The 10,309-nt window shown below is 41.2% G+C and overlaps 1 protein-coding gene across 1 annotated transcript; it reads right to left on the reverse strand.

The window, feature by feature from the left end:
- Positions 1-4,044: 4,044 nt before the first annotated feature.
- dmbx2 (diencephalon/mesencephalon homeobox 2) lies at positions 4,045-5,137 on the reverse strand. The gene is made up of 3 exons (XM_030784364.1): positions 4,966-5,137; positions 4,640-4,815; positions 4,045-4,500 (listed from the first exon to the last, which is right to left on the reverse strand). Exons 1-3 carry the CDS (start codon positions 5,135-5,137, stop codon positions 4,045-4,047), a joined length of 804 nt encoding a protein of 267 aa, XP_030640224.1.
- Between the last annotated feature and the right edge of the window lie 5,172 nt (positions 5,138-10,309).

Here is a 10,309-nt window from a genome sequence, read left to right on the forward strand (position 1 = left end):
CTGCACCTCCCCCAAGGTCACTGATAGGGTTGATATGTGAGAAGGAGGGGGGGGGGGTAAGAACTGTTGGTAGACAGCTAAGCTTTCTCCAGAAAACGCACTTAAAACAATCAATTGCTACCAGTGGTTTCATGATGTCGGGAAACCGAAGTAGAGGCAGAGACGAGTAATAAACCACAGTGGGTGTGTCAATATTAAAGTCTACTTTGTCAAAGCCCTTTCCTTCTCTGTGTCTGGCTTTGTTTGAACTTTACTTTGCGATTCAACATCGAACAGATAGCTCTTTCATTCATCTCCATACTTGAACATTGTACTGGGTAAGACACACATCACTGGAAAAAAATAATTAATCCACTTTAATAAATATGATACAGATTTCGCTTTGAAATTCAAGCAAGTGGTATGACTACTAGAGTGTGAGAATCGAATTAAAATGATAACAAACACGCCAGAAAATTATTCTCCTCTCATATCATGAGATGCTCAAATAGCACTGACCAAGACAGTACAGCACGTTACAAACCTCCGACTTGTGCAGGCTGTAGGACTATGAACGCACAGTATGCTCGTTGAGAATATGCTGGACAGAGGGCACGATGAATTAACACGTGACTGACGGGCGATGAAACCGTTCTGAATAACGTGTCAATCATTACAGTGCCGTATTTTAGTTGTACTCATATTGTGTGGACTCTGTTATCTGCATTATTACAACATATAGTTAACTCATAAAAGGTGAAATACATGACCGTTCACCTGCCGTAACTCTCAGGAATATGAAACATATAGAGTAGCTACACCTGTCTTGATGAACAGGCCTTTCTTCTCTGTAAGAAAGCTAGTAAAACAAACAAAATAATCTTTTGTACTCACGCATTCAATGTCTATTTAAAAATAAAAATTAACCACTCGGAAACCAGTCGAAGGGACTAGTTAGCCCATCAAAAAACATCAAACTGGACATTGCTTCATATAACACAACGCAATTCATACAACATATTTCTCATGAGCACCATTCCATTCACTACAGGCAAAACCAGATCTTGAGCTGAGAAACAGTATGTGGCCTACACAGTACACGCTAACAATCATCGTTTGGTAATCAAACGCTTCTCGCTCAAGCAAGCAATATATCTAGCTAATTAAGCTTCGAAAATTGGTAAAAGAAGACTGATTACGAGTGACAAGGAAACATTTATCGAATTTACAGTAACTTCAGTAACTGTAAACATTACTGTAACTGAATGAACGCGCCGACATGGCTACACTAATTACGAAGGCTCCAGTTGATCGTCTAACAAGAAAGAGATCGTTTATTCACCTCGAGCCGACAGCCACTTTGTTCTTTTTGAAGAAACTAAACAAATGGTTAACAAGTCAACAGGGTGGCTTACTGTTGTTAGCGAGGTACTCTTATTATAGCTAGTGTTTGACTCAAGTCGTAGCACCTACAAAAAATTACGATTAACGTATAGTAACTCGTTCCTTTAACATGCCTACTTGGCCGACTCACCCTAAAGCTTCACTAAACTTTTACCGACCGATACAAAAGAATGAGAACACGACTTTAAAAGCACGTCGTCTAACAGGAAATATTTCGCTAACAAGCTATGCCTCGATCCGTTTTCCACTGTCGACATTAAGAGGGAATTCCTTGTGGCTAGACTAGCGAACAATATAACTTCAGAGATCATATAATTAAGACTGTTTGACAAAGCGTTTATAAAAGTGACAGAATTGTAATGACAGGATGTGAGTTAAAATGGAAACATACTGAATTGGTGTTGCTGAAGTTAGAAACTCCGCATTTTACGCATTAAACCCCAGTTAGCAAATTAGCTATAGTTCTGCTCTAATGTGTAGGAGTACAGTTTATGGCAATGTAGACAATTAGCTAAATCCGGCAAGTTTCAGAGTGATGAAAAGGGAAAGTATGGCCCACAGGTATTTCGTGATTTAGAAAACTGACCAAATCGGTCAAAAATAGACCCAAAAAATGCTCTTTCAACTTAGACCCGAGTAACTAACTTTCTAACACAGCCTTTAAAACGATGTGTGGTTAACCAGCTAAACTAGGCAAGAATACAAAAAGAAAAAAAAACAGAAGACGTGGGTTACCGTCAAAAAAAATGAACCGTACAAAATTAACTGTGGTGTTTAGTTCACTAACATACTCTAACGCGTGTATCTTATGATATCTAACTGCAGTTCGGCTTACATTAGTGGCCTAGCATGCTAACGAGCCTGATACCAAGCGATGTGGAATAAGTTAAAACGAGACCTCATCATCAAATATTAATTGACGTTACCAGCTAGCGAGCTATCTCAATTCCATGTGTAATTTGTGGTTGACATTCGTCTAACTTATATAGTGTTGTTTGTAACATATTGCAGGCATCTGAAGACAGATATTCATACGAAGTCAAATGTATTGCAGCCTTTATGGTGAATCGTTTGTCGCCTTCACCTACATAAACATAAACTGAACAACTCCTTAGCTAGCTAGCTAATCCTCAACAGCCGAACACAGCTAAGCTTCCACTACTGGCTAGCTTTAGCTTTAGCTTTCCTCCTAAATGGCTAACGTTAAGCTAGCTGGCTTGTTCTTAGGGTAGGTTAGCTAAGGCTCAAGCATTCTTTCTCTGATTAAACCATCAAACCGAAACGTTTCCAATAAATAAAACATTTTACCTTTCCGTATGTTTTCTGTGTTGCCGGTCACATATTCTTGTATTTACAGTTTTAGATATGATTTCATCTGCTCCCTCGCTGGGTTCGGCTGTTGTCTCTTTAAGCTCCCCCAGTCGGTAAGCAAGAATTTGGCGTCACTCGACACTCCCATTGCCATCTCTACGCTTTCAAACTAACGTAGCTTAGTTGATGAATACATTGTAGTAACACGAAGTGGCGCAGTCCTTTCCTATGTTCTCATCTTCCTCTTGTGCGCTGCTTGGCAGCAGTAGTGAAATGTCAGTCAGCTGCACACTTAGGATTACAGGAGAAACCGCGAATTACGTAAAGAACATTAATGGAAGGATACTGGTGATAATAGAGAATTAGTTCAAAATGTACAGTGGGAATTTCTCTATTTTAGCAGACAGTCAATAAGAAAATGCACTGAAGTATTCAGTTCTAGTGGTGATGATAACTTCTTTGTCAAATATAACTTGTGTTGATTATCATCTAAACTTGTGCGTCTCCCATGTATACGTTTGACCCAAAATATCAGAATTAGGTGGATAGACTGTCATTTTACAAGCAAATAACAAATAAATATTGGACAAGTGAAATTTGAAGAGTTAAATTAATTCTGCCCAAATTAACAGAAACACATGGGGACTCTAGAAGGAGCAGTGAGTCTTTTTACTGACTGACTGGCTGACATATGAATCTGTAGTGGGGGGTATGCCTATAACTGAGGTTCTGGATTTGACATGTAATTGTTGAAGCTATAATATTCCTTGTTTTTTGCCCATGTTTATCACCCATAGCACAAGAAGGCAAGTAAACAGGAGGAGTTTTTTTTTTTATTATTTAAAGCAGTGTTTCATAAAAAGGTTTATTGTATTAAGAGGCACAAAACATTATATGAGTAGTGATGGTGGTTTTCATACGTTTGACCTGTTTTCATTAGTGTGTTATTTTATGTCAGTAACAACTTCATGGAGCAAAATACAGGCCAAGGCATTTTCTATATGATACAGTACTGCAAGTCCTGTAAAAGCGAGGCATCCAGTCTACCACTTTTAATAATATGTAAAATTGATATTATGTGTTCTTTTTATGTTCAAAATCAACTCCGCTGCCCTTTTTTTTTTTTTTTTTTTAAAGAAAACAAGTTCTCGTAACTGCACTAAACAACAACAGACTGCAACCACACATCAGTTCGTCCAGTAAGAGATTTAAATGGGACAGCTTCGTTCCAAACTTTCTCCCTGACTGTTCAGACAGTGTAAGAGGAATGAGGGAGAACATGGGAACACCTGTTCCATTCCTCATCCTCACAGTGACAACTGGCTTTGTCAGGCGGGTTGTTGTGTCCAACTAGAAATCCAGGCAAGGGTGAACTGCAGATTTAGTTTGACCAGCAGTCAGAAGCGAAAGACTGCTTTTACCCACTGGCATGATATCAGCCACAGTGTTGTGTCGATGCATAATGGGAAGGAAAGCAGAGGGGAAGGGTAAACTTGATGACAGCGTGCTTAGAGTGTGGTGATGTGAAAGATGGTAGTGCTCCCCAAATATGAATGGAAAAACAGCCGGAGAATGTAGTCTAGCGTTTGACTGGGTGTAAGTGGTTTTTCCAGGATAAGAAATGGTAGGACTGTCATCATTGTCCCTAACTGAAGATGGCTCAAGTAAAATTTTAGAGCCCTTGTCTTTGGTTTTGAGTTCTTCCTTTTCTTTCTTGTTGTCTTGGTCCTCTAAACTGTGTTCTTTCGCGTAGGGAGGAATTCTTTGACCTTTACGAAACTTGGCACGTCTGTTCTTGAACCACACCTAGAGAGGAAAAACTTATTATAATCCAATTCATTTTTATGTGACAGCTTGTCAACAACACGGGCTCATGATAACAGGATATCTCAGGGTTGCAGAGATGTATGAGCCTCTTCAACCAAGCAGAGTGGCCAGTGATTACCTGAATGCGAGCCTCTGGAAGGTTAATGCAGACTGCCAATCTCTCTCTCATGCCAACATCCGGGTACTGGGTTTGCTGGAAGGCTTTTTCCAGGGCCTGCAACTGGGACACACTGAAGGCTGTGCGACTTCTGCGTTGCTTCTGCTGGTTCCCATAGCGTGCTTCAAGAATCAGCTCTGTTATGACAGATAATGACTTAGCTTTTACGGCTGTCGGCCATTTTTCAAAGACTAAATGAGTTCAGCCGAGTTAATTTAGTGGTTTCACATGTTATTTAAATGCATCAGATTGATTTTTCATATATAATCGATCTTTTTTTATCATACCTGCCAGACGCTCGGCCACAGAGAACGTTTGCGCTGAAGACGGGCTACCAGTTGCATGAATTTGGTATTGTTCTGCCATCTGGTGGTGGAGGTCATAAAACATGGAGTTGACTCGGTGCATTGGATAAGTCCCATTAAGGTTTCTTGGTCCGCCGAAATACGAGGTATTCATCCCTTAACGACTGTGGAAAAAGACTGCCACTTCAGTAAAGACACGAACAGTAAATCTGCTTTATTTATAATCTCATCGACATGTTTTAGTCTGTCTTGATTTATTAATTTCAGCGGTTGACAAGGAGGTTGTATCGATGACAAACCTTTTTTTAATTTAAATTGAAAACTGACAAAATTATCTACGCGCAACCATCGTTTATCCATACAACGAATATGTAGTTATTCAAAGCGATCTCTCAACAAATCATATTTGATAAATACAAAGGCAAAAAATGAGCGACGATTTTTTTCTTCGATAAATGTCAGATACATAAAATTTTAGTGGAACTCACCAAAAAAGAGGCAGAAAACTCCGGGAAAAAATACAAATGAATTATTCCTTGATCAGATAACAACGTTTTCAGACGTCTGTGTTTTGAGCGACCGTTGGGGTTGGATATATATTCTCCAGAGCCGTGGCTCACCCGCGAGTATTTAAGAAGCATTAACTCCAGTTTCCCTCAACCATTAGCCAATAGAAAGAAAGGTATTAGCCTGGATTAAGTGGGATGAGGGAGAAGAAGGGGGGTCCGGGGGCTCAAGTTTTTGAAACTATTGAACTTGGGGAGATTTAGGCAAAGGATCTCCCTTCAATAAGCGAGCATTTCGCTCTCCCCGTTAAAACAATTAAAACAATGTGGTCTGCTAATCTCTGAGACCGGGCAGATTAAAATAACAGCCTTTGATTGTTCGTTGTTCTCGCTCAGCCATTCTCCCATTCCCTAAACGCTGTCAGTCTTAACTCTGAGGGGGGTGTTTGCTTTGTGATTTGTTTTACTAACAAGTCTCATATTTTGCTCATAACTGTCAACGCTTCGACTGAGATCTGGAAATTGTTCTTGGAGTCTCATCCTCAAATACATAATTTACAAATCGACTTTCGAATTTCAAAGACAAATCGGTCTATTGTAAATAAGTGCCACACTCCAGTTTGATGACTATCAATAAAGAGGAGAATTATGGTAAGAAATGTAAGTTAGCAGAAGAAAGCCATCTCAATTTCAGGCCATATCTAGAGGACAAGACAGTGATGCTGTGTGTACCAGTGAGAAGGAAAATTAATTTATCATTGTCATTACTTTCTTTTGGGCATCAAATCTTCTTGTATTTAGGTTACACCTGTGCAGTTTGGCCTAATCTAAAACTTGACGGTCTCAAATAAGATCATCCTCACTAAAGCAGCATTGGCTTCAGACTGAGAGGTTTAGAGATGTAAATTCCACTAAAGCCTGACACTGTGCTGCTTAGGGCAGAAAGGCGAAGCATGCAGAGTGCGAGATTATGTTTCCCACGAGTATCAGCAGTGTTCCATAGTCCTGGGGTGTTTTCTCTCTCTAACCCCCCCCCCCCCCCACCCAAAAAAAAGAGTAAACCAAGAACCAAGGACACTGGCCAACTAAGGGAGCAGGGCCACTGGCGTAAGACTGAAGCGAAACCCTTCACCACACATACTAACCACTCTCTGAGCCCTTACTATTCTGTCTCCTCGCAGGACAGATTTCGATTTTTTCACGAGCGGGTCAAGTTTATGCAAACCGGACGTGCAAGGCAAATTGTGAAACCTCTTTTACGCCGATTTTCCTGTGTCTGGTTGTTGATATTCTCGTGCTGCGCTGCACAGAAGGGCTCTAAGTTCGGCATAAAGGGAAATCCGCTCCGTTTTCATTTGTTATCAGTGTATATTCACCTAATCACCTGGGAAAGCCACACAGGAAGAAATGCCAGATGCTGGAGCCCTTCTCAATTTACTGTCTGGAAGATTTTTATGTAATGATGTATTGGTATAAAAATCATTACACGTCATAATGTTAGAACAAGATATTCAGCATGATTTAGAGTGTTTAGTGCAGTCGTCTCTTTCTTTGAGTGGCAATTTAATCTAATGTGAGAACACCCACTGTATCCACTTTAAAAAAAAAAAAAAAAAGTGGAATTTTTAAAATGCTGTTTTTGACCCCTTTGCCTTTATTTTTCTTTGGCGACGTTCTTGCCTGTCAAGCTATATTAGTGTCGGCTAAAAATAAGTCATTTAGAAGAGGCTCTGTGGCACAGCCTCTGAACTCCATTAAAAGCTTCAAGCTCAGAGCCCAGAAGCCTTTGTCTCCTCAGCCTGCAGGATTAGGGGAGATTTACTGCTAAGAAAAAAAAAAAAGTAGTTATTTCATGGCACTTTCATGATGAAACCTGGCCAAAGCTGTGTTGGCTAGGGGGATTAAAACCCACACAAAGACTCTGGTTGTGTGTGTGCACCCCCCCCCCCCTCCTCCTCCCTATAACCACCTCCCCTTTTCGACTGCTCCTCCAAACCCCTAGTACTCACCACCACCATCCCCACCTCCTCGTTGCCACCGCATTGCTGCGGTTTTCTGCCGAAATGAGGGATGTCCCGTTTTATCTCGCACCCACACACGCCTCTCTTTTTTTGTTCTGTACGATCACACAACTTTAAACCTTTTGGAACATATTTTGTTTATTGTTTATATCTAATAGGCTGGAGGGAAAATGCTCTGTGGCTAAGGCCAGTTTTGGCCCTTGCGGATCTGGATCCCTCCTGTAGTGTTGAAAGCAGCTTAAACAAGTTATCCCTGGACTAGCTGGTCCACTTACATATGCAAGGATTACCAACGCTTTAGAGAAAGGTTATCCCTGGTTAGACACATCATGGAGAAAGCTAACAAATTAACACTGAATAGAGGAAAAAATGTTCACTCACAGAAAGAGCACCAGCAATCTAAGGGATGTTTTCCTTGAGCCCCACAGAAAATCGATCTAGTTTATGTGGTATTAATTTGACCAAATTTATCGGCTCCACATGATGTACTTTGCTCATATTTAAATAGAAAATATCTCTTGAGAAGGAACCGGACTGATATATGCAGTAAAAGTAAACACATTTCTTGCTATATATAAAAAGATAGTACAGCAAAAAGGTGAACGCCAGAGACCTATTGCAATTTTATGGTTCATAAAGTAAACAGCGACTTGCACTATTCAGGAGCATTTGAAACAGGACTGCTCTTTTTCAAAAGAAAGAAAGGAAGAAAAAAAAAACAGCTGATATCTCAGAGGCCTTTCTAAAGCCTTCGGTTACTGTGCAACTCTCAGTCTTCTAAGGACTGGTAAAAAAAAAAACCACAGGGGGTTCTGCAGAGAGGGGATCGTTTTTGTCCTTTGAGATTTTCCATCTCGTTTTTTTTTTTTGTTTACACGTCCTGTTTAACAGATGTTTGAATTGGAAGGACAGACCTTTTTCGCTCTCTTTAATTACTTATCAATAGTGGAAATTTGTATTGACAAGCGCCTGTCAAGAGGAGAGCTTTGTAGCTGTCAGTTATCTGTGGGATAGCCGATTAAATGGGAGGCCCCTTGGACACTGGATGAATCGATCTCAGCCCCACACAATTGAGAGCCTCTCTGGATCTGCCATGTTAGGACTGGCGTAGAGGGGTGCACAAGAGACTTGCTAGGGGGCTAAAGACTTCTTCATTGGGCGAAATCGATGCGGCCGGCTGCCCTTTGACCCAGCACAGCGAGGGTGTTGAAGCAGCAGGTCACTGGCACTTTTTAAGCTCCAGAGATTGGCAAGATCACACTGAGACGACTGCCAGGGAGAGAGAGAGAGAGAGAGAGTGTGAGAGTGACACTCAAAGTGTGCTGAGACAGTCATCCAACAAACAGTCCAAAATACACTCCCAGTTTCCTTAAACATCTCTCCTTCACAAAGGACCAAAGGACCGCTGAGGTTAATTAAACAGCACAAGTGATGTGCATACGAGAGTAAAGAACAAAAGAGATCAGTTCAGCGCCCACCGTCACGTTCAGTAGAACACTGCCGCTTAAAAATGTGTTACTAGGCCTTTGTATTCTCATGGATATCCATCAAACACATTAGTCAAAGGTGGACATTTTACTCTCTAATCCTCTCTCTAAAAACTGAACCACTCCTATGAGACCAGTTCACAATACCGAGGGCCTTTGAGCACCTAACAGATCAATATTGGAAATGAGGCAAAGATAATTCCCCTAATGAGGTGACCAGGGTGTACTTGTTAGGGTGGAGTTAATGAAGGAGTGGAGGACAGGAGCTCCATAGAGCCAATGTGATATTGTGACCGTGGCAAAGTGAAGAAAAACGGGTTGTTCATCTTGCTTCTTGTGAACTTTTCCGTGTGTCCGAGCTCCAAAAAAGTCATTCCTCTCACAACATTTGATTCATTTCCCAACACGTTTACTATATTGCAGAATTGCTACTTACAATTTGTAAAACTACAATTTTGGAAAAAAACAACCTTTTTTTACAGTTGAACAAGAACTTGATCAACTGATCAAATCACAGTCAGCCATTAGATGTACCTTTGACAAACTGTTTCAAAGTACTATGGAAGTATTTTATACTTATATAAGTGTCTAAATGTGAATAGAAGCAGATAAAGGTGTCAGAGAGGAGACAACACAGCAGTCATTAGATCAGTTTCTCTGGCCAGAGACGGGAATAACTTGGGTCCCCTCACTGCATGGGGCTTCTCTCAGTCCATGAACACTGCTCTGGACCCCCCACCCCCTCCACCCCCCTGGCAACCTTCAGCAGTCAAAGGTGATCAGAGGGAGCGCTCTGATCGAACTTGATAATAAAGGAGTCCCTAAGCTGTTTCGCCCCACATGCCCAAATCTCTAAATCACTCAATAAACAGTGAGGACCGCCACCCACCCACCCCCCTCCAACCAGGGGAACATTGTGTGGTTATTGATCCTATCGCAAAGGGCTTTTAATACCTGGGGTCCCCAGCCGGCCTAGCTCACTGACAAATGATGGTCGGACTTCAATGGGCAAACACATGAGCCTAGTGAGGGACTATACAATGGTCCTTACTTCTCAGTCCTTTTTTTGTTTTGTTCCGTTTTGTTTTGTGATACAACATCTGCTGACAAAAGGGTGAATCCCTGGCCAAGCACCTGCTAGAAGGGGGCTTCGGCAATAGCCATCGACATAGTGATGAACTCGGAACCTTCTAGACCAAAAAAAAAAAAAAGGCGGTACTTCTAATAGTTTGGAGACTTGAACGTAAGTGTGGAGGGACCATGGCAACAAAACGCTTATCTCGCGTAGCAACCAAATACTGAAAGAATACTA

The sequence above is a fragment of the Chanos chanos genome, chromosome 9, assembly GCF_902362185.1.
Source record: "Chanos chanos chromosome 9, fChaCha1.1, whole genome shotgun sequence".
Lineage (NCBI taxonomy): Eukaryota > Metazoa > Chordata > Actinopteri > Gonorynchiformes > Chanidae > Chanos > Chanos chanos.

Coding starts and splice junctions, on each gene's coding strand:
- dmbx2 (XM_030784364.1), bottom strand. CDS start 5,137: ATGAATACCTCGTATTTCGGCGGACCAAGAAACCTTAATGGGACTTAT. Junction 4,816..4,965: donor TGTGGCCGAGCGTCTGGCAG/GTATGATAAAAA, acceptor CTGTCATAACAG/AGCTGATTCTTGAAGCACGC. Junction 4,501..4,639: donor TTCCAGAGGCTCGCATTCAG/GTAATCACTGGC, acceptor TTTCCTCTCTAG/GTGTGGTTCAAGAACAGACG.